The 24,184-nt window shown below is 41.9% G+C and overlaps 1 protein-coding gene across 11 annotated transcripts in view; it reads right to left on the bottom strand.

The window, feature by feature from the left end:
- Positions 1-24,184, bottom strand: part of DCAF1 (DDB1 and CUL4 associated factor 1) — a 107,000-nt gene that overhangs the window by 25,248 nt on the left and 57,568 nt on the right. For all 11 annotated transcript variants that reach the window (XR_004182157.1, XR_004182158.1, XM_031663310.1 and 8 more), the window contains 10 exons: positions 23,520-24,032; positions 23,105-23,206; positions 15,656-15,814; positions 13,338-13,517; positions 12,549-12,758; positions 10,640-10,809; positions 5,264-5,388; positions 2,698-3,961; positions 1,648-1,846; positions 1,081-1,163 (listed from right to left, as the gene is read on the bottom strand). Coding sequence is in view for 9 of the 11 variants with exons in the window: in XM_031663310.1 (XP_031519170.1) it covers positions 1,081-1,163; positions 1,648-1,846; positions 2,698-3,961; positions 5,264-5,388; positions 10,640-10,809; positions 12,549-12,758; positions 13,338-13,517; positions 15,656-15,814; positions 23,105-23,206; positions 23,520-24,032 (3,005 nt within the window). In the remaining 2 variants the exon portion in view is untranslated. The remainder of the gene's footprint in view (positions 1-1,080; positions 1,164-1,647; positions 1,847-2,697; positions 3,962-5,263; positions 5,389-10,639; positions 10,810-12,548; positions 12,759-13,337; positions 13,518-15,655; positions 15,815-23,104; positions 23,207-23,519; positions 24,033-24,184) is intronic.

The raw sequence follows: 24,184 nt of genomic DNA, 5'->3' as shown, positions 1-24,184 counted from the left end.
AGATACAAAATAATGAATGGGAATTCCTTAGAGAAATGACAAACAGGGCATATGTGCCTTTGAAACACGCAGCAAAGGGGCCAGCCACGGTAGCTCACTCCTATAATCCCAGCACTTTGGGAGGCTGAGGCAGGTGGACTGCCTGAGCTCAGGAGTTCGAGACCACCCTGGGCAACATGTCAAAACCCTACCTCTACCAAAATTGCAAATTAGCCAGGCATGGCGGCACATGCCTGTGGTCCCAGCTAATCAGCAGGCTGAGGTGGGAGGATCACTTGAGCCTGGGAGGCAGAGGATGAAGTAGGTCATGCTTGTGCCACTGCACTCCAACCTAAGTGACAGAGTGAGACCCTGTCGAAAGAAGGAAAGAAAAGAAAAAACCGGGCACAGTGGCTCATGCCTATAATCCCAGCACTTTGGGAGGCCGAGGTGGGCGGATCAACGAGGTCAGGAAATCGAGACCATCCTGGCTAGCACAGTGAAACGCTGTCTCTACCAAAAATACAAAAAATTAGCCAGGCGTGGTGGCTGGCGCCTGTAGTCCCAGCTGCTCAGGAGGCTAAGGCAGGAGAATGACGTGAACCCAGGAGGCGGAGCTTGCAGTGAGCTGAGATCGGGCCACTGCACTCCAGCCTGGGTGACAGAGTGAGACTCCGTCTCACAAAAAAAAAAAAGAAAAAAAGAAAAGGAAAGGAGAAGAGAGGAGAGAGAAAAGGAGAGGAGAGGAGGAAAGAGAGGAGGGGAGAGGAGGGGAGAGGAGGGGAGGGGAGGGGAGGGGAGGAGAGGAGAGGAGAGGAGACACAGCAAAGACTGCAATGTCCTATGTGAACACGGGAAAATACATAGATTCTGGGTCAGGGTCTGCTGCATAATGAGAATGTATATACCTCATAAAAATATCTAGGAATTAAGAAAGATAAAGTCTTATTAAACATGAGTCTTAGATGAGGAAGAGAGAAGTTAACAATAACTGACAGCTTCCTCTTTCCCCAAAAAGCTTCGTCTAAAAACCAAATGAAAGGGGGTCTAAACAAACTAGGTAAATAAAACACAGACTAGGTTACAAAAGCGGATACATACTTCATATCAAATACTGATTTCATTCCCCAAAGTGCAGACAAAGGCTGGCTCCAAGTAGCAGATGTCAGCAGTAAGGACCCATCCTAAAAGAAGAAGGCGCAAGGTGGGTAACCATGCATTTACATACATGCAGATGTCACTACCTGCCATTAGCATTTTTAAATATATGCATAAAAATGTTGTTGAATTAAAGAGAAAATTTTATAACCCACAGAAACCAAGAAATGGTCAGAAGCCACTATGATTTGAATGCATATACCTATAGTGTCCTAGAAAATAACTAAACTTAGGAGAGTATTAAATCCTACTGAACTAGCCACAAAAATAGAACAGATAAAAGGGAGGTGGGAAAAATGAGACGATGTCAAAGATAGTTCCTTTCTTCCTAATAACTTTGCCATATTCCTCAGTCTCCATCTGAAATATGAGTTAACCTCAACCAGACTTTCCAGTTGAGAACTCATTTAAAAGAGAGAGCTCAATAAAGGGTAAGTAAGCCTCCTTTACTCTAGTTCACTAATTCATCTTGGAAGAATGACTGACAGCATCCTAGGAAGGAACCCTTACCCTGGAAGGTTCAAGATGTGTGATGGCTGAGTTGTGACAGTTATAGCTGGCCTCCTCCTGTCCACTAAACACATTATAGAGCTTCAGCTGCCCTGTGCAGGTGCCAAGCATCAGGAACCGTTCCCGAGCTGAGAATGCACAGCAGGTGAAGCCACTCTCATCTTCATTGGCTTCCCGGAACACTGAAATAGGACGGAATCTAAGCACAAAAAAAAGGAGAGAATCAGAGGCAAAGAATGTGCAGGGACTCAGAAAAAGCAAACTGCTAGGACAGAAGAAAAAGCACAGAACATTAATGTTTCAAATGGGTTCTTCCAAAATCACAGTGACCTTCAGTGCTTTTTATTTTAAATAAGAAAAAGATTTCCACTTACAAATTTAAGTAACAAAAATTCCCATGTTTAGGCCAGACGCAATGGCTCACAACTGTAATCCTAGCACAGGTGGGGGGATCAGTTGAGGTCAGGAATTCAAGACCAGCCTGGTCAAAATGGTAAAACCCCATCTCTACTAAAAATGCAAAAATTAGCTAGATGTGGTGGCGCCTGCCTGTAATCCCAGCTACTCAGGAGGCTGAGGCAGGAGAATCACTTGAACCTGGGAGGCAGAGGTTGCAATGAGCCAAGATTGCACCACTGTACTCCAGCCTAGGCGACAGAGACACTCCATCTCAAACAAACAAACAAAAAAAATTCCCATGTTTAAAACCTGTGATCCCATAACCTTCATGTAAGATTTGTCAAGAATCAGAACAGGAAGCAACTTGCAACAGCACAAGTTTGGGAGCCTCCTTATGGACAGTAATGAGGGGGTGTGGGTTCTAGAAAACATACTAGTTGAGATGAGAACACAAAGGATTATATCAATATACTGCCACCAATCACACAAGGAGCCCATGGTTGACAAAAGGTGATACAATTACATTGTTCAAGTATTACACAAAGTGACAATCAGTGGTATTTCAGGCCAACTATGCTGATACTGCCCAGTTTGATTTAAATAAAAGAATCATTCCAATTCCCAGAGAGTAAGAAGGGGCCTTCTTCTTACCTGCTAAAGATAAGGTGCCTATCAAAGCATCCGCCATCCACCCCTCCATACTTTGGAAATGATGCCCTGCGGTTTAGCCTTGAGGTAAAGTTTATTGGCGCTTGCCGCCTCTGTTTTGGCTCAGGACATTGGTGAGGAGTAAAGAGGGAGAAAGGTGGGCAAGTGGCAACTGGATTCTTGCAGCGAGCATGTTGTTCTCTAAGATACTCTGTGATTATACTGTCCAGCGTAGGTGGGGAAGGAAGATGTCTGTCCAGCTGCTTTTTTATGGCTGGGCTTTGGCTGTAGGCGCCATGGTCCGACTTCTGCCGCAACACTCTGATTTTCCTGCCATTACAGGGTGACGGCCTCTCTCTGATAAAACTGATCCTACCAATCAAAGGGGAGTTGCCGGCATAAGATGGGCCGGGCAGAGCTAGTGGACCCTGGGGAGGCCGTGGCTGAGGATGGGCAGTGGGGGCAGAAGGGGCAGAGGCACCCACGGCAGCATGGCTGCCCAGTCGAGTTGCAATGCCATTAGCGATACGAGGGGTTCGGGGTAGAGAGACAGGAGAAGCAGCAGCAGTGACTGGGGTAAAGGCAGAAGAATGGGAGGCAGCAGTCATGGGCAGGTCGGCCTCTTTTGTCAGCACGGTTGCTGTTTCTCCAAGCCCTTTAGAAATAAGATGGTTTCGTATCAACAAAAGCAGCTCTTTCTCAGGGAAGGAGATCCTTGACTGGGCAACAACATCTGCTTTCTGCAGTCGTGCTAGGGAAACATCAGTGCCAATGAGAAGTGGTTTTCCTGACACCCGTTCAATGAGTTCAGCAGCATACTTGCAGAACTTGACATGGTCACTGCGTTTGTCCTGCAGCACAGGCTCCTTCATCAGCTGCTGGATCTGGCAGCTGCTGAAAAGGGGCAGTTTACTGATGATCTGCCGGACAGTGCTACTGCGAGACAGGCCCACCAGGGCCTTGCAGGCCAGGGCCCGGATCTGGTCTGCATCTGTGATGGGCATCTTAATGGACAGTAAGGACAGGAGCACCTTGATGCCGTTGTTGGACTGAACCACATTCCACATCTTGGCCAGGGTGTGCTCACTGCTTTTGGGGTTCTGAGGCAGCTTTCTCCGAGGAGTACCAGAGATAAATTTACCAATACTGGATATGCGGTTATCTGGGCCACACACACAATTGATGATAATCTGAAGTGCTGACTTCTGAATTTCAGCATCATGGATGAAGAACTCACCCTCAGCCACTCCCAAAATAATGCTGATACCTAATGGGAAAAAAAAAATTCTGTATTATTCATCATAAAACTAATGACCATTTCAATAGTTGTTCCAGAGTCAAAATTTGGTGTTCCACTCACTTTGTTTTACTTTAAAAAACTACATTATTTTTGTAAAAACTGCAAGGAATTGATTGTATAAACTACAATCAGTTCTACTACAATGTATTTTTTATGATCTCATATGCAGTTATTAAATAGGGAAATTATGTCATAATTATGGAAAAGTCATCAAGGTTCGTGTGTAACTTTTTCTGGTTTTATTATTTTTTTGAGGCAGAGTCTTGCTCTGTCACTCAAGCTGGAGTGCAGCGGCACGATCTCGGCTCAGTGCAACCTCCGCCTCCCAGTTCAAGTGATTCTCCTGCCTCAGCCTCCTGAGGAGCTGGGATTACAGGCGCCTGCCACCACGCCCAGCTAATTTTTGTATTTTTAGTAGAGATGGGGTTTCACCATGTTGGCCAGGCTGGTCTGGAACTCCTGACCTCAGGTTATCCACCCACCTCAGCCTCCCAAAGTGCTGGGATTACAGGTGTGAGCCACTGCGCTCGGCCTTTTCTGATTTATTAATTTTAATACATTAAAACCTTAGGAATGGAGAAAGCCCTCAGTTGGGCTGCTACTGTGGAAGCAGAACCCTTTCTACTGTATTTTAAGAAAATTAAAAACAAGCGCCTGTGTCTTAGTCCTATCCTGCATCTTGTCCTGTCACACAACTTCCCATGCTCACCCCAGCAGTGCCCTGATCACCCCTGCTCTTAATAATGTATATTACCAAAGTATATTTTCCTTTTTTTATATATGTATGATGGTTTCTACCCATTTTGAGCTACCTGCCAATTACTAACTCAGGTTACAAAATTGCTTACTTTGTTTTTTTTTTCCCCTTTAACTCCTGGAAAGCTGTGATGCTTAAGTTTTTTACTATCTGCCTCAACCTATTTTTCCCATGAACTTTATTTTTAGTGCAAGACTCTGCAGAGTGTGAGCTTTTCAGGAAAGCTATAATATACCATTATAGCAGAAATGCCAGAAAACCTGAGTTTACTAGCATGACCCCCTTAAATCAAACTATCTGGTACTACGTTTGTATTTTTGTTTTCTTTTTTTTTTTTTAATTAGTTTCTGATCTGCTGAATGGTAGTCCTTATAAAGGACAGACAAGGAGCCCCCCTCTACTACTTTTGTTCTGAAATCCAAAATTAGGTCAGGTAGGTAACCACAACCAGAGTGGCAAAGAAAAAACAAACCCAGACCAAGAAACAACAAAAATGGCAAAATACAACCTACCTACAGTAGAGACTGTAGATCCAGCCTCATCCAACACGTCCACTGATTCTGCCAACTGGAGCTGGATTTTAGGGACCACAGTAAGAATACCCAGGACATCCAAAGCAAAGCGCACAGTGTCATTCCTGGACAGTAAGAAGAATTAGTCAAAGGGAAATCAGAATATAGCCACAAGAACCAAGAGAGACAGAGATAGAGAGACACAAACAGACACACGCACACAGAGAGACAATAAATCAGAACCGCTACCAGTGTGGCTCTATCTCGAGCTGTCACAACAAGAGAGGATTTTATAGTTACAATGACATTACTTCCAAAAAATACAGCAATAGAATTTTTACCTATCAAACTTCTACAATAAAAAACACAGAATAATCCTGAATCCTTTCATTCTAGCGAAAATATATAGACACACACACTCTCAAACTTTTGGTGAGAGTAGAAATTAGCACAATCTTTCCAGAAAGTAATCTGGAGGCCAGGCTCGGTGGCTCATGCCTATAGTCCCAACACTTTAGGAGGCCGAGATGGGAGGATCACTTGAACCCAGGAGTTTGAGACCAGACTGGACAACATGGTTTTATATTTTTCTATTAAAAAAAATATAGGCCGGGCACAGTGTCTCACGCCTGTAATTCCAGCACTTTGGGAGGCTGAGGTGGGCGGATCATGAGGTCAGGAGATCAAGACCATCCTAACACGGTGAAACCCTGTCTCTAATAAAAATACAAAAAATTAGCCGGGCATGGTTGCGGGTACCTTTAGTCCCGGCTACCTGGGAGGCTGAGGCAGAAGAATGGCGTGAACCCGGGAGGCGGAGCTTGCAGTGAGCCGAAATCGTGCCACTGCACTCCAGCCTGGGAGACAGCGAGACTCCGTCTCAAAAAATATATATTTTTATATATATATATAAAAGATATTAGCCGGATGTGGTGGCACCTGCCTGTAGTCCCAGCTTCTCAGGAGGCTGAGGTGGGAGGATCACCTATGCCCAGAAAGTTGAGGCTGTGGTGAGCCATGATTACACCACTGCACTCCAGCCTGGGCAACAGAGTGAGAGCCTGTCTCGAAAAACAAAAAAAGAAAAATGAAAAAAAAAAAGAAAGTAATCTGGAAATATGAAACAAGATTCTTAAAATGTTCATAAACCCTGTCCTAGAAATTTCACCTCTAACAATCTGTCCTAAAGAAATAATCAGGCCGGGGCCAGGCGTGGTGGCTCATGCCTGTAATCCTAGCACTTTGGGAGGCTGAGGCGGGCAGACTGCCTGAGTTCAGGAGTTCAAGACTAGCATGGGCAACATGGTGAAATCCTGTCTCTACTAAACTACAAAAAAAAAAAAAAATTAGCCAGGCTTGGTGGCGGGCGCCTGTAGTCCCAGCTACGTGGGAGGTTGAGGCAGGAGAATTGCTTGAACCCAGGAGGCAGAAGTTGCAATGAGCTGAGATCGAGCCACTGCACTCCAGCCTGGGCCACAGAGAGAGACTCCGTCTCCAAAAAAAAAAAAAAAGAAAAGAAAAAAGATTCAGGCCGGGTGCAGTGGTTCACGCCAGTAATCCCAACACTGTGGGAGGCTGAGGCAGGCAGATCACCTGAGGTCAGGAATTCAAGACCAGCCTGGCCAACATGTTGAAACCCCATCTCTACTAAAAAATACAAAAACCAGCCAGGCATGGTGATGGGCATCTGTAATCCCAGCTACTCAGGAGACTGAGGCACGGAGAACTGCTTGAACCCAGGAGGCAGAGGCTGCAGTGAGCCAAGATCACACGGCTGCACTCCAGCTTGGGCAACACAGTGAGACTCAGTCTCAAAAAAAAAAAAAAAGAAAGAATCAGAAGAATTTACGTATTAAGATGTTCATTAGCCACATTAAAATAGCAAAAGAATGAGAAAACCCACATAGACAAGAGCAACATATGTGTTACAGTACACTCATAAACTACCGTCATTGACAATCATTTTCAAAGAACCCTAAAGAATGAGGGAAAGGGTTCAAAATACATCATTAATGATATAAAAATAAAAAATGTAAGATATAAAATTAAAAATCAGACAATACCAAGTACTGGCAAGAAAGTAGAGAAATATTGGATGTCTTTTGTAGTTAAAAAAGAAAAAAACGGCTGGGTGCGGTGGCTCACGCCTGTAATCCCAGCACTTTGGGAGGCCAGGGTGGGTGGATCACGAGGTCAGGAGTTTGAGACCAGCCTGGCCAATACGGTGAAACCCCATCTCTACTAAAAATACAAAAATTAGCTGGGCGTGGTAGTGGGCGCCTGCAGTCCCAGCTACTCGGGAGGCTGAGGCAGGAGAATCGCTTGAACCCAGGAGGCGGAAGTTGCAATGAGCCAAGATCACACCACTACTGTACTCCAGCCTGGGTGACAGAGCAAGACTCCGTCTCAAAAAAAAAAAAAAAAAAAAAAGTAGAGAAATGAAAGCTCCTATATATTGCTGGTGGGGAATGACAATGGCATGAACGTTTTTAGAAGCAATTTGGCAATATCCAATAAAGGTAAGAACACAGACACCCTACAAAACCAGATGCTCTACATCATATCCTCAAGAGAGCCTCCAAAAGGAGGTTCATGATACCATTTATTTAATAGGGAAAAAAAAAATACAAAAACACTAAATTAGCCATCAATGGCAGAATAAACTGCAATATAGAAATACAGTGTTTTAAATAAATATTAACAATATATAAATCTCAAGAATAGAAGTGTAAAAACAGCAAGCTGCAAAAGACAAACTTAGGAAAATAACAATTTAAAAACATGCAAAGCAGTACTATATTATTATTTATGAACACAGCACAGATATATATAGTATAAAAACATGAGTGGGGAGAATATGGTTCAAATTCAGAAGATGAGTGACTCTGGGGAGGCAGAAAAAGAACTGAGGGAAACGCAAATACAACAACATGCCTATCCTGGTTAATGATGGAGCAGTTGTTATACTATTCTCTGTGCCTTTCTACATTTTGAAAATATTCATAAAAAAGATGAATTTGATTAAAAAGTATAATATCAATTATGTGTACTTACAAATATTATGTAATGAATGCTAAGTAATTTTCTCTTTAAAAGATTCTGCATATTCTAAAGCAGAAACATTTACTAATTTTCTTTCTAAAAATAAACTTTTAAAATCAAGGACTATTTTTTCAATAATCCAAATACAGGCCGGACAGTGTTTCATGCCTATAATCCCAGCACTTTGAGAGGCTAAGGCAGGCAGATCACTCAAGGCCAGGAGTTGGAGACCAGCCTGGCCAACATGGCAAAACCCCATCTCTACTAAAAACTACAAAAATTAGCTGGGCTTGGTGGTGTGCGCCTGTAATCCCAGCTACTTCAGAGGCTGAGGCATGAGAATCACTTGAACGTGGGAGGTGGAGGTTGGAGTGAGCTGAGATCATGCCACTACACTCCAGCCTGGGCAACAGAGCAAGACTGTGTCTCCAAAACCAACAAAAAAATAAATAAATACATATGTACCAGTTTAAAAAATGTATTTATACCCTTTCTAGTTATCTTGTGAGCTGTCATAATCTTTTTTTTGGAGACAGAGTCTCGCTCTGTTGCCCAGGCTAGAGTGCAGTGGCACAATCTTGGCTCACTGCACCCTTCACCTCCTGGGCTCAAGCAATCCTCCCACCTCAGCCTCCCTAGTAGCTGGGACTACAGGCATGCGGCAACACACCATGCTAATTTTTTTTTATTTTTGGTAGAGACAGGGTTTTACCATGTTACCTAGGCTGGTCTCGAACTCCTGATCTCAAGCATCGAACTCTGCCTCAGCCTCCCTAAGTGCTGGGATTGCAGGTATGAACCACCATGCCTGGTCTGTCATCACTTTTTAAACAATTCTCCAAATAAATATAATAACCTACTTTTCCAATATTCTAAAACAGCACTTCTCAAAGTATAGTCTGAAGACTTTGAGAAGTCTGAGATCCTTTCAGAAGGTCCTGTGAAGTCATTTTCATAATAATAAGATGTTACTTTCCTTTTGCACTCTCATTCTCTCATTGCATAGTAAGAGAGTCTTCCAGAGATTATGTGATATCACAAAAACTGAATACAGAAGCAGATATGAGATATTAGGCCAGACATTTTTTCGAACTTGCTAAAATTATCTGGTTTTATTTTGGAAATTTTTCATGAATAATGCAAACATGCAATGGGTTCACTTTTTTTTTTTTTTTTTTTTTTTTTGAGACGAAGACTTGCTGTGTTGCCTAGGCTGTAGTACAGTGGCATGATCTCAGCTCACTGCAACCTCTGCCTCCCAGGTTCAATCGATTCTCCTGCCTCAGCCTCCCAGGTAGCTGGGATTACAGGTGTGTAACACCACGCCCGGATAATTTTTCTATTTTTAGTAGAGACGGGGTTTCACCATGTTGCCTAGGCTGGTCTCAAACTCTGGACCTCAAGTGATCTGCCCACCTCATCTTTCCACAGTGCTGAGAGTACAGGCATGAGCCATTGTGCCTGGCCCACATTTTTTTAGTGCATAAATATTTTTACATTTTTCTGTTTTAATTTCTAATACACTGAACACTGATAGATATATCACAAAAACAAAAGCCTTTTAGAGTTCTCAGTAATTATTAATACGGTAAAGGTATCCTGAACCCAAAAAGTTTAATTACACCTGCTCCAAGAGTACCTCACTATATTTAAACACTGGGATTTAACAAACATACTATATTCCCCTAAATAAGCCCCTCTTATCTTTATGGCTGTGATTAAATAGGAAAAGAAGGTCAAGCACTCTGTTTATAAACTTTTTTACTATCTTCTCTTAAGATCCCATCTTTTTCAAAAGAGTTTTATTTCTTTTTACATCATCTTCAAATAGAACCTACCCAATTTCCTGATTACATCAGCCACCCTTTTCTGGGCCTTGTCCTGCTCTGCCTTCAACTAATTTGTGAAAATCCTAACAGTGTGTTGAATTCCAAGAGTAAAAGGACAATTTTATATGAACATAATATAAACATTATATATGGTTGTCAAGTACTAGCAAGACACTTAAAGTCTAAGCACTGAAGAATCCTGGACTCTAGCCTCAAGACAAGACTTTAACCCCAGCTCTGCAGCTGTGGCCATGTAAATCACGTACCTTCTCTGACAGTACAGACGCTGATCCTTGCCTATTACATAATATTTACAATCACCAAGACCATACATATGAACAAGTGTGCTGTAAATTAAAAATCATATTTTCATGCCTAATTTCTCAGTTTCAAGTCCAAAATTTCAATTCAACAAATTTTGTTAAGTATATACCATGCGCAAACCAACATCAACTTTAGTAAAAAGATGCATCAAACTTCATTTGAAATCTCTCTCTGGTCCCACCTTGCATAATAGGTCTTCCAATTGCAGGCAATAGAAATAAGCTGCAACAAGAGTTGCACACAAGAAAGTTTGAGGAAGACTTCAGCTGGTTCCCAATATAGCTGTGCTGGGCCATATTCTATCAAAAATTCCATCATTTCCACAATCTGTTCATGAGTATATGAGCATGCCTATAAGGAGAGATATACAGTATTATTATTATCTATAACTCTACATCTGCCTACTACCTTCTTGAGCGCAGCTCACTGGCCAAGATATTTCATTTTACTTATTTATTTCAAGACAGGGTCTCACTTTGCCGCCCAGGCTGGAGGGCAGTGGCTTGATCATGGCTCACTGTAGCTTCAATCTCCCAGGCTCAAGCTATCCTCCTGTCTCAGCATCCCAAGTAGCTAGAACCATAGGCACATGCCACCACACCCAGCTAATTATTTTATTTTTCGTAGAGACAGGGTCTCATTTTGTTGTCCATGCTGGAGTGCAGTGGCACGATCATAGCTCACTGCAGTCCTGAACTCCTAGACTCAAGTGATCCTCCCACCTCAGCCTCCTGAAGTGCTGGAATTACAGGCATGAGCCACCATGCTTGGCCAAGGTTTTAATTAAAAAGTAAATAATAATACCTTTCAAATTCCACAATTCTTAAGTCAAAAGCCCATATGTGAAATAATGACCATATATTGATTAATCTTTTACCTTATTTATAATTAGACTCACAATATGATTTGTCCAAAAAGATAACAAGTTTCCTTTGTGCATATAAGTTATAGCTCAAGAGAAAGAAGCATCATGTGACTGATTTCTTTTCAATTTGTGACTTTTTTTTCTTAAGACTGGGTTTCACTCTGTTGCCCAGACTGGAGTGCCATAGCCTGATCACATGCAGCCTCAAACCCCCAGACTGAAGTGATTCTTCCACCTCACCCTCCAGAGTAGCTGAGGCTACTCATGCACCACCATGCCTTTTTTTTTTTTTTTTTTTTTTTTTGAGACAGTCTGTGCCCAGACTGGAGTGTAGTGGTATGATCATAGCTCACTGCAGTCTTGAACTCCTGGGTTCAAATGATCCTCCCACCTCTGCCCCCGAAGTAGCTAGAACTATAGATGCACACCACAGGGCCCAGCCAATTTTTAAAACTTTTGTAAAGACAGGATCTCACTATTGTTGCCCAGGCTGGTCTCAAACTACTGGCCTCAAGAAATCAGTTGGTGATTTTTTAAAAAACATGCAGCTACTCATCTGTATCCCAAAACATATGAAACTCCACAATGATAGAGAAGTAGAGTTATAAACACATTTTCAGAAAAGAAATTCTGCATAGAAGGCAAATCATCTAGTACTTTTCATACAAAATAGTTCTTTGCCAGGTACAGTGGCTCACACCTATAATTCTAGCACTTTGAGAGGTCGAGGTGGGAGGCCTCTTTGAGCCCAGGAGTTCAAGACCAGCCAGGACAACACAGTTGCACCCCCAACTCCACAAAAAATTTAAAAATTAGCTGGGTGTGATGGTGTGTGCCTATAGTCCCCCAACTACTCAGGAGGTTGAGGTGGGAGGATCACCTGAGCCTGGGAGGTTAATGTTGCAATGAGCTGTGGTCACATCACTGCACTCCACCCTGGGCGACAGAGGGAAACTACCTCAAAAAGAAAAAAAGAAAGCTTTTTTATACACACTTCAGTTAATCTTTTAGTTCTAGAATCCCAGCAACTTACAACTGGAAGCAAAATAATTCCCTGAAATTCACCTATTACATCCATTTTTCAATTGGTTCTGCCTTCAAACAGGGAAGTATACTCCAACAATGGGCATAACACAGAGTCCACTGATCTGAATGTGAGTTTCAGGACTGAGATGCTACAGAGAGGGCTAACAGAACTTTCCCTTTCAAGACAAGGTCCTCTCACCTTGTACGGGGGTTGCGGGTGGACAAGAATGCCACCCTCAGTCCTTTGAAGTGACTGCTTCACTTGTTCCAATTTAATGGCCAGGTGAGCCTCAAAGTATTTGCGCAAGGCCATGCAGGTATGTTTCCCAGTTTGGCGGCTAGCAAATATTTCATCATCACTCAGAAGTGCACCCTGATCTTCCAAATTTAGAATCTCCAAAGTACTGATCTATTAAGACACAAAATATTGGGGTAAAAGAGGGGAAAAGGCAAGAGTTAAGAAAAAAGATTTAAAAATGGGAAAATATTTTAGTAAACTTTTTTTATTTTCCACACACATTCTGCTTATGTATCAGTAAACTTTTATGCTTAACAATACTGACAAATATCAAACCATATTTATGTATATCTATGTATATAACATGTTAACAGTAGCTATATGAAAACAAAACATTAAACCCATACCGAAAAATGAACAAGCTTTTAATCACAGCAAAAAATATACAGGCATAAAACTATTGCTTTTAGAAAGATCAAGATCATCAACTGCCAATCCCCGTGATAAGATTACTATATCCAAGGCAAGTCTACAATGGCACAGTGTCCTCAAACTACTAAAGAAAAAGAGAAATTTGTGAAGGAAGGGGAAAAAAAACAAAAAAAAAACTTCACAGAAAGAATGGCAGCAAAACTCCTCTAACCAAAAGCTTCCTTTCTTCAAGGGTGTGCTGTTAAAGGGCAGCCAAGGCAACCAGGACCCTTAATCCTAGTGAGAAAAGCACTTAATCCTAGTGAGAAATAATCTCACCAAGTTCACCAGACGACGAAGACCATCATAGCGGTCAAAGAGCTCCAAGACGGCCCGAAATGAGAAGCAAATTGAAAAAAACATGGTAGCATGGCAGCATCCTGAAGCATGAGAACACTCCATTAACCACAGGGTATAGTTCACCACATCAGACAGAACATTGTGGGGATGCATGCAAACCTGCAAAAAAATACAAATAAAATAATGCTTTTAAATTGTGGGCAAAGGAGCCCTCGAACAGGATGAAAAATTCACCAGTATAGATATCTGCAGAATACAATGACCATTTCCAATCAAGTCACTCTTAGTACAAAGTTTAGGTTATAATACAAAGGCAATTTTAGAACATAATCCATTCCAAACCTGAAAACGACCTAAATTTAGATAAATATTTAAATACAACCTATACTTACTAAGTGCCAACAAATATTTACATTATTTACTGCTCACGAGGGCTCCATTATACAGGTATTAGGATTCTCACTTAAAAGAAGAGGAAGAGGTAAGGAACTTCTCCAATGTGATAAAAGTGGCTCAGATTTCTGATCCTAAGTCTAGGAGTTTGGTATTCATTCTCTGGTTAATTCACACACATTTTGATGTCTACTATGGGTCACAAAATGAAATTGTAAAGCATCCCCAGGTTTCCTTGATATTTTTTTCTCTATCTTAGCCATAAGTAATTTTGTATGTACACACACAGATTAGTTTATTACTCCCAAAAGACTACCTATTTTGTATAAACACCAAAAGAAAAATTAAAACTGATATTATTAATAAGCAAAGATAATGTCATAGCTCAAGAAGAAATTACCCATTTCACTCTACCAGAAAAGACACACCAAATAAGAATACTAGAAAAATGTTCCAGGAATAGAACAAGAACTTTGCTTTCCTAGGGGATCCCAGGAGCCCATCACTTTTCAAATGTACAACCCACAGCCTGGGCAAAATGGCAAAACCCTGCCTCTACAAAACATGTAAAAATTAACCAGGTGTGGTAGTGTGCCCTTGTTGTCCCAGCTACTTGCAAGGATAGTTTGAACCCAGGAGGCAGAGGCTGCAGTGAGCCAAGATCATGCCACTGGACTCCAGCACAGGCGACAGAGTCAGACCCTGCCTCAAAACAAAAACAAAAACGAAAAACCACATACATATGTATAACCCATTTACACTTTTAAAAAATCACAAAGCCAGGCATGGTGGCTCATGCCTGTAATCCCAGTACTTTGGGAGGCCGAGGTGGGTGGATCACTTGAGGTCAGGGGTTCGAGACCAGCCTAGCCAACATGGTGAAACCCTTTACTACAAACACAAAAATTAGCCGGGCACAGTGGTGGGCGCCTGTAATCCCAGCTATTCTAGGGGCTGAGACAGGAGAATTGCTTGAACCTGGGAGCTGGAGACTGCAGTGAGCCAAGATGGCACCACTGCACTCCAACCTGGGCAACAGAGCAAGATTCTGTCAAAAAAAAAAAAAAGTATAAAAAGTAGCCAGGCATGGTGGCACAAGCCTATAGTCCTAGCTACCTAGCAGGCTGAGCACTTGGGCAATAGGGCGAGACCTTGTCTCTAAAAATATACACACATATACACCCCTATATACAATATAAATTTGTGTGTGAATGAATCAGTGAGAGACTAGGTCTGTTGCGTGTGGCTTTTTTTTTTTTTTTTTTTTTTTTTAAACAGAGTCTTGCTCTATAGCCCAGGCTGGAGTGCAATGGCAATCTCAGCTCACTGCAACCTCCGCCTCCTGGGTTCAAGCAATTCTCCTGCCTCAGCCTCCCAAGTAGCTGGGATTACAGGCATCTGCCACCATGCCTGGCTAATTTTTGCACTTTTAGTAGAGACAGGGTTACATCATGTTACCCAGGCTGATCTTGAACTCCTGATCGCAGGTTATCCACCCGCCTCAACCTCCCAAAGCACTGGGATTACAGGTGTGAGCCACTGTGCCCAGCCTGTTGTTTTTACAATAACTCATAAACGTCACTCCACTAAGACATCAGAAAAGTACCTGAAGGCTAATCTTAATGCCATAGAAATGGCAAAAACTAAATAAAGCTCCCAGACTCCAATCCACCCAGCATTTTCCCAGTAGAGTCAGAAAAAAACAGAATCATTTCCAAACAATTTTACATTTTTAGAATGCTTTATAAAGACTAGATATTCACGTTCCTTGCTTCTTTCATTAAAATTTATTTATTCAACTATTGTTTTTTTCTTATCCAAAAGTCATTCTGCAAATGTGATCTTTTAAAGAGGTTGTCCCCAACCAAATCTCATCCCCACAAACCTGTATAGATGAGACTTACTCTTTCCATGGCATCCTGATTGTAGGATAGGTAATACAAACACATAGATACACCGGTTGCAGCCATAGAAGGACGAGGTATTTCCAGTAATTTCTGTACTCCACCATGCGCAACAAATTCTGTGGCAAATTTGTTATGGAGCAGGAGAGATGCTAGGTGCTAAAAAACGAGGACACAAATTACCACAAAATAACCTAGAAAATTAACAAAATCTCTTGACCTAATATTCAGTTAAGCTGTTAAATACAAAAGTCCTCTAAGGAGACAACAACCCCTCACAAAAGAAAACCTAATATTATTTAAAATAAACAAAAAGACTAAGATTCCTTAACATTTCTCTTTTCTTTCCTAACACCAGGGATTTTTTTTTGGTTTTTTTTGTTTTTTCCAGATGGAGTTTCACTCTTGTTGCCCAGGCTGGAGTGCAATGGCACAGTCTTGGTTCACTGCAACCTCCGCCTCCTGGGTGCAATCGATTCTCCTGCCTCAGTCACCTGAGTGGCTGAGATTATAGGCACCTGCCACCACGTCCAGCTAATTTTTTTATTTTTTAGTAGAGACAGGGTTTCACCATGTTGGCCAGGCTGGTCTTGAACTCCTGACCTCAGGTAATCCGCCCACTGGGGCCTCCCAAAGTGCTGGGATTACAGGCGTGAGCCACCATGCCCAGCCTGATTTTTTTATGAAGGTGAAAAATATTGCTATAAGGGCTGAGTGCGGTGGCTCATGCCTGTAATCCCAGCACTTTGGGAGGCCGAGGTGGGCAGATCACTTGAGGTCAAGAGTTTGAGACCTGCCTTCCTTTAAATTGATCAATATATCCCTAAAAGAAGAATCTTGAGCAAATTATCTAAACAAGTATATTTTTAGAACTAACCATGTGCATTCTAAATAGATGTCTTAAAGGTTATCTTTTAAGGTTTTTTAACTGCCTGTTCAAGTCCCACTAGCCTCTCTGGGTGGACTTGATCTCCTGCACAATGTTATGAGCAAAGAATATAATCCAAGCAGCAGGCTGCTTGATGACTCTGAACCTAGGCCAACATAAACAGGGCCTTGGGAAAGCTAGAGCTCCCCCTACTGTTTCCCACGTCAAGGTATCTTCCAGGTACCAACAACATAGATTTGTAATTACATGATTTGATATCTGCACAAATCTCACTAAGGTCAATGGAAAAAAACAGGGATGTGCCCTCTTCAAAAAAGTTCTCTCAACAACCAGGCTCAGGCTAACCCTTATATATAATTCAAATCCCTTCTATCATTACCCTACTTTTTGTTTGTTACACAACACTCTACCACACTTCCACACACTCCTTCCCGCAAGACACAGCTAAACTATGTGACACCCATTATAATTCTCCACACAAAAACCTATAAAAATAGCAACTGCCCAATCCCTTCTTCCATTGCACCCTGTTCAGGACCAGAAATTGTATCTGAAAGCAATATCGTTGGGCCACTGGAGACAACTTTGACCTCCAGCTTCATCCCACTGTGCAAAGTATAACCATGAGCTTACACACTTAATATACACACACACCAAATCCCACATGTAGAAACACGTTACTCTAATTATGTCTGACCTCCTCCAAACTTGAAATTTCTGAAAGTTAAAAGGCAAATTTCCTCATTTCTATTCCATTTCAAAATACTTTGGAACTATACTACTTTGGCCAACATGGTGAAACCTAGCCTCTACTAATAATACAAAAATTAGCCGGCCATGCTAGCACATGCCTGTAATCCCAGCTACTCAGAAGGCTGAAGCAGGATAATCACTTGAACCCGGGAGGCCAGGGTTGCAGTGAGCAGAGATCGTGCCACTGCACTCCAGCCTGGGTGACAAGAGCGAAATTCTGTCTCAAAAAAAAAAAAAAGAAAAAAATTATAGGTTTATATGCCTGTATCTCTTAACAAACAAAAAATGACAAAGACTTGATTTATTTATTCGTTGGCCTCCTTGTATCCCTCGTACCTGAACATAAGCATCTGGCCCATAAAAAGCACTCAATAAATGTTCAGTAAAGAACAAACACAAAAATAAAGTTACCAAGTGGTAGTAAAATAAGCAGTTCGGCAAAGGGAAGATAAACTAGAAGATGATTAAAGAAAAAGCAAGAAGAGTGTTGTGTCAAGATCACCGATGGGCACATCACAAAAGTTTGATCCAACCTTGGTCCCCAGAGTTTTCACAAATGCTCACTGAAGAAAATTCCCAGGACGATTTGCGGGCCTCTCAAAACTTCTGCTTCGAGACTTTGATAAAGAACCTTAGTAACTTGACTACACACCCTAGTACTGAATTCCCTTACCATCTACCAGAAAATTCACCCCAACAATATACAGGAGCAGTGATCCTCAGGGAAGTCAGAGATGAGTTGCTCTACAGGAGAGGGGTAAGAACACTGCTGTCTGTGTAGAAAGAAAAGGATGGCAAAACTGAGATACATGTTACTCAGCAGAGTTCCTAGGCTTGAAAGAAAACTAACAAACAATGGGCTTAAGAGAGTTCAGAATGAATCAAGTAGTGGACCATTCAGATGTCGCTGCAGTTTCTGCATGTATAATCGATGGGATCCTTCTGAGGATGCTAGAATACAGAATTACGACACTGAGCCACGTCAGCCATAACCCTTATTCTTGTACTTTTCTTTCTTGCTAGTAATTTTATGTAGCAGGTTGAAAAAGCTACCCCATGCTAGGATAGACTGTATACCGATAATTTTGAAATAAGTTCTAGGATGTATTTTTCTTCTTGTATCTTTTCCTTCCTACCATGATACTAATAATTTATAAAGGATCTGCATAGTTTGAACATATTTGAATAACTTCAGTATACTTTAGCTCTACTGTTTGATTTGACCCAAAGAAGCACCAAGAGGACAAAAGTATTCCCATGTGTTTTAGAAGCCCAAAGTCAGTGAGACAAAACCCAACATCAAGAATCTGAAGCAAACTCACTTGCGGGGAAAGAATGTAAAGAGAGCATTGGGTAGTTTAGCTAGAGTATAATAGATTTTCTGGCTTTCAAAAATCTAGACTGCAATAAGATGAAACTTCGTGTTATTTTTACAATTTTCAGTACAAATAAAGGTATGTATAGAGAAATAACAAAGTTGACATATTTGAGTGTCTTTAAAAAAAAAAAAAAAAGAAAGAGCCAGGTGCGGTGGCTCACACCTGTAATCCCAGTACTTTGGGAGGCTGAGGTAGATCCTTGAGGTCAGGAGTTCGAGACCTGCCTGGCCAATATGGTGAAACTCTGTCTCCACAAAAAATTTAAAAAGTAGCCAGGCGTGGTGGCACATGCCTGTAATCTAAGCTACTCAGGAAGCTGAGGCAGGAGAATTACTTGAACCCGGAAGGCAAAGGTTGCAGTAAGCCGAGATCACACCACTGCACTCCAGCCTGGGAGACAGAGCAAGACTCAGTCAAAAAAAAAAAAAAAAAAAAAAGGCCAGGTGCGGTTGCCCTTGCCTGTAATCCCAACACTTTGGGAGGCTGAGGCGGGCGGATCACCTAAGATCAGGAGTTCTAGAACAGCCTGGTAAACATGGTGAAACCCTGTCTCTACTAAAAATACAAAAATTAGCTGGGTGTAGTGGCTTATGCTGGTAGTCCCAGCTACTCGGTAGCCTGAGACAGGAGAACTGCTTGAACCCGGGAAGCGGAGGTAGCAGTGAGCAAAGAGCACCACTGCACTCCAGCCCGGGTGACAGAGTAAGACTCCGTGTCAAAAAAAAAAAAAAAAAAAGAGCAAGAAGACCCCAAACTCACTAAAGGGAAATTATTTCCTGGGTTGCAAAAGGGCTGAACATGGGAGAGCAAGTAAGACTAACTCACAAGGTCCCCACTTACCCATGATGACTAAGCTGATCTGAATGGAGCAATACAGTTGAATGAATAACAATGTGGCTATCATACAGTTCTCAACAGGTAACTACTGAGAGATGAGGCCATTGCACGGTTGCTCACATCTATAATTCCAGCACTTTGGGAGGGTGGCACATGGAAAACTTGAGCCCAGGAGTTCGAGACTAGCTTGGGCAACATAATGAAACCCAGTTTCTACCAAAAATACAAAAAATTAGCTGGGCAGTGTGGTGCACACCTGTGGTCCAAGCTACTCAGGAGGCCGAGGCAGGAGGATGGCTTGAGCCTGGGGGGTGGAAGTTGCAGTGAGCCAAGATCACGCCACTGCACTCCAGCCTGGGTGACAGAGTAAGACCCTGTCCTCAAAAATAACAAAAAATAAATAAAATAAAACGTGTAACACAAACAACATTGTTGTAGTCCAGTCACTATGCCAGAAAAAAAAAAAAAAAAAGAAAAAAGAAAGAAAACACTGTAACAATCCTAGAAACCCAAACAAAAGTTATATTCAGTCTCACTTATAACAAAGTAACTTATCATCTTTGTGTTCCATTCAAATCTTGGCTAATTTTATACCTGTTACATGTTCATCTTAAAATTTTACTTGTTACATATTCATTCATTCTTTTCTGACTTCTGCATACCCAAGATTTCACTAAAAGTTTGGAGTGGTTATGCTTTTTTTTTTTTTAACTGTAATTTCACTTTAAAATTAAACTTTAGCCTAGCAGAGTAACTTCAGTTTTTCATGAAAATCCTTATTTCCATGGTTCAACAAACAAATATTAAGGGAATTCATTCAGTTCCTAAGTGACTACTATTTGTTGATTGCTTACCATATACCAGTCCCTGTTTTAAGCAGTAGAAATTTTAAAAAAAAAAAAACCCTCAAAATTATATGCAAAGATGTTCACTGCAATGTCCCCTGTAACAAAAAAATGAAACAGCACAGGCATATCACAAAACTAAGAAAATTACAGAGCATCTAATTTGTATAGAACAATCATATAGCTACATGTAAACATTCTTAGGATACAAGTGAAGCTGAACTGTAAAGTCTAGCTAACAATTATTTTCAAAGCAACTGTGTCTATTAAAGATTAGAATGAAGCACAAAAATAAAAAGTTATTTTATTATAAGCGAGACTGAATGTTATTTTCTTTTGGGCTTTCAGGATTGTTACAATGTTGTTTATGTTATACTTTTTTTTTTTTTTTTTTAGACAGGGAGTTTCAGAGTTTCGCTGTTATTGCCCAGGCTGGAGTGCAATGGCAGGAGCTCAGCTCACCACAACTTCCAACTCCTGGGTTCAAGCAATTCTCCTGCCTCGGCCTCCTGAGTAGCTGGGATTACAGGCATGTGCCACCACACCCAGCTAATTTTGTATTTTTAGTAGAGACGGGGTTTCTCCATCTCTAGTTGGTCAGGCTGGTTTCGAACTCCCAACCTCAGGTGATCCACCTGCCTCAGCCTCCCAAAGTGCTGGGATTACAGGCATGATCCACTGCACCGGACAAAGTGTTATACATTTTTTTTAAAAAGTAATTTTAATGACCTCATCTCTCAACAGTTACCTATTGAGGAGAACTGAATGATAGCTACATTCTTATTCATTCAACTCTCTCTCTCCATTCAGATCAGCAGTCACCTTGAATTAGGTGTGGACCTTGTGAATTAGACTTAGTTGCCCTCCTATGTTTAGCTCCTTTGCAACCTTTACTGAATTAGGGTCTGCCTGTCTTGTTTCTTTCCGAGAGAGTCTCGCCCTGTTGCTCAGGCTCATCCTAGTGATCTTGGCTCACCGCAATCTCCACCTCCCGAGTTCAAGTGATGCTCATGCCTCAGCCTCCTGAGTAGCTGGAATTACACGCGCAAGATACCACGCCAGGCTAATTTTTATATTTTTTGTAGAGACCAGGTCTCCCATGTTGACCAAGCTGGTCTCAAACTCCTGGGCTCAAGCTATCCTTCTGCCTCAGTCTCCCAAAGTGCAGGGATTATAGGCGTGAGCTAACGTGCCTGGCCTGTCTGCGACCCCTTTTTTTTTTTTTTTTGGGGGGGGGGATGGAGTCTCACTCTGTTGCCCAGGCTGGAGTACAATGGCACAATCTCTGCTCACTGCAACCTCCGCCTCCCAAGTTCAAGCAATTCTCCCACCTCAGCCTCCTGAGTAGCTAGGATTACAGGTACCTGCCATCATGGCCAGCTAATTCTGTCTGCTATTTCATTACTCATTTTCTAGTTTATATTTTGTTACCCCTAGGTAATTTAACATATACAATATGTACATAGTTTAGAAAAAATTTTTGTGGCCGAGCGTGATGGCTCACACCTGTAATCCCTACACTCTGGGGGGCCGAGGTGAGTGGTTCATTTGAGGTCAGGAGTTCGAGACCAACCTGGCCACCATGGTGAAACCCTATCTCTACTAAAAATACAAAAAGTTAGCCAGGCTTGGTGGCGGGTGCCTATAATCCCAGCTACTCAGGAGGCTGAGGCAGGAGAACTGTTTGACCCAGGAAGCGGGGGTTCCAGAGAGCAGAAATCACGCCACTGCACTCCAGCCTGGGAGACAGAGCAAGAAAAAGAAAAAAAGAAAAAATTGTTGTTAGCTGATACAGGTAATATCTAAAAAGCAGCGCATAAGCAAGCACTATTTCATATTTTTCCTCTCCTATTCAGCCACAATAATGGAGGCCAACTCATGTCTAGATCCACTTTTTATCTCAACACTCAGCCCTTTAGATTAACACCTAAGTTTCTATAGAGATACACAGTAAGCCTCCTCTCTTCTATCTAAACAAGAATGTTTTGATTGTTACTATTCTGATGCATCTGGCTATAGAAATATCCTGAGCAATATAATGCAGAGAAATTACATGTTAAAACACACAGGCACATCTCTGTCAATAAAATGGTCAGTGACACAGGGTATGGTGACTCATACCTATAATCCTAGTACTTTGGGAGGCCAAAGCAGAAGGATTGCTTCAGTCTAGTTTAAGATCAGCCTGGGCAACATAGTAAGACTGTCTCTACAAAAATTTTTTAAAAATTAGCTAAGCATGGTGGCATGCACTCGTCTCACTCAGGAGACCGAGGCAGGAGGATTGCTTGAGCCTAGGAGGTCAAGGCCACAGTGAGCTATGATCACCCCATTGCACTCCAGCCTGGATGACAGAGTGAGACCTATCTCTAAAAATAAATAAATAAAGCTTCACCAGGTGCGGTGGCTCACGCCTGTAATCCCAGCACTGTGGGAGGCCAAGGCGGGCAGATCACTTGAGGTCAGGAGCTCGAGTCCAGCCTGGCCAACATGGTGAAACTCCGTCTCTACTAAAAACATACAAATCAGCCATGCACGGTGGCATGTGCCAGTAATCTCAGCTACTCAGGAGGCTGAGGCAGGAGAATCACTTGAATCCGGGAGGCGGAGGTTGCAGTGAGCCGAGATCGCGCCACTGCAGTCCAGCCTGGGCAACAGAGTGAGACTCCATCTTAAAAAAATAAATTTAAAAAAAAATAAAGTTTTTAAAAAATCCCCAGTGACCCAATATTTTTAAGAACTTTACCTTTAGTGCCTCAAATGTAAGCAGGACATCATTAGTTTGCTTCAGGTCAATATAGAACATCATCAGCTCCCGTGATCCAAGTTGCATGAATATGGGAAGTAGCTGAAATGAAGACCAAATACAAGTCTTAAATTTTGGTTTTATTTTCATGTATTTCCTATTCCACTCTTTGAGGATAGAAGCCTAAAGAAATGACACACCTCTTCCTCCCTCCCTATGAAGATAAATGTATACACGCACTGTAATCAAACAGACCATATCAGGAACAACCTGCATAAGACTTGACCAGTTTCATGCAAAGTCTTGTTTGAGGCAGAGTTAGAATATATCTTTGTATAAAATGCTACCATAAAACACCAGAGAAATGAACACAATAATTCCTATGTGTGAACAGTACTCTTCCCAATAAGCTTACCTCCTGATACTCTCCTAGAGGGGTCAAATACTGGAGAATGAGTCGCTGCTCGATAGCAGGAGTCATAGGATAAAGGGTATAATTGGTGCCAATCACCCAGGGGGACATTTCTGACCAGCTGCTGTTAGACAGCTCAACAAACATGCGATCTGGATCAGAAGATGAGAAACCCAACTTTTGCTTGGCTTTCCTAAAGTTCTCTCTGTCACCCTGTTTTGCTGACTTGTTTTTCTTTAATCCTCCATCCTCAGGTTTGGTTGTTGAGTTCACTCTGCTACTGGTCTTGTGGCCTGAATCAAGATGAAAGGAGATCTCCATGTCTCCAGAAGCTTCCTCTTGGTCTCCATCCACTACATCTACAGCCATGTCACCATAGTCCATATCCACAGCCTCCTCATCCAGAGGCAAAAGGGGTTCAGAAGAGAGCTTCCGTGGACTGGGACGCTTGTTTTCCTGCCGCAAAGCCACTTCCTGTAGCTGTAGCTCCCTCAGTCTTCGAAGCACTATTGCCACCTATCAATAGATAATTGGAGAAAAATGGGGTGCCTCTTTATTAAGGATTAAGTAATCCTTAATAATTCTTATTTCCACATAACTGGAGACTCACACAGTGAGCCCAATACCTGGTAATAGCAACAATTTGATAAATATGTTGCTTTGATTCC

Source organism: Papio anubis, chromosome 2, assembly GCF_008728515.1.
Source record: "Papio anubis isolate 15944 chromosome 2, Panubis1.0, whole genome shotgun sequence".
NCBI classification, from domain to species: Eukaryota; Metazoa; Chordata; class Mammalia; order Primates; family Cercopithecidae; genus Papio; species Papio anubis.
Note: the sequence above shows the minus strand (reverse complement) of the source record. Positions and strands in the feature narration are given on the sequence as shown.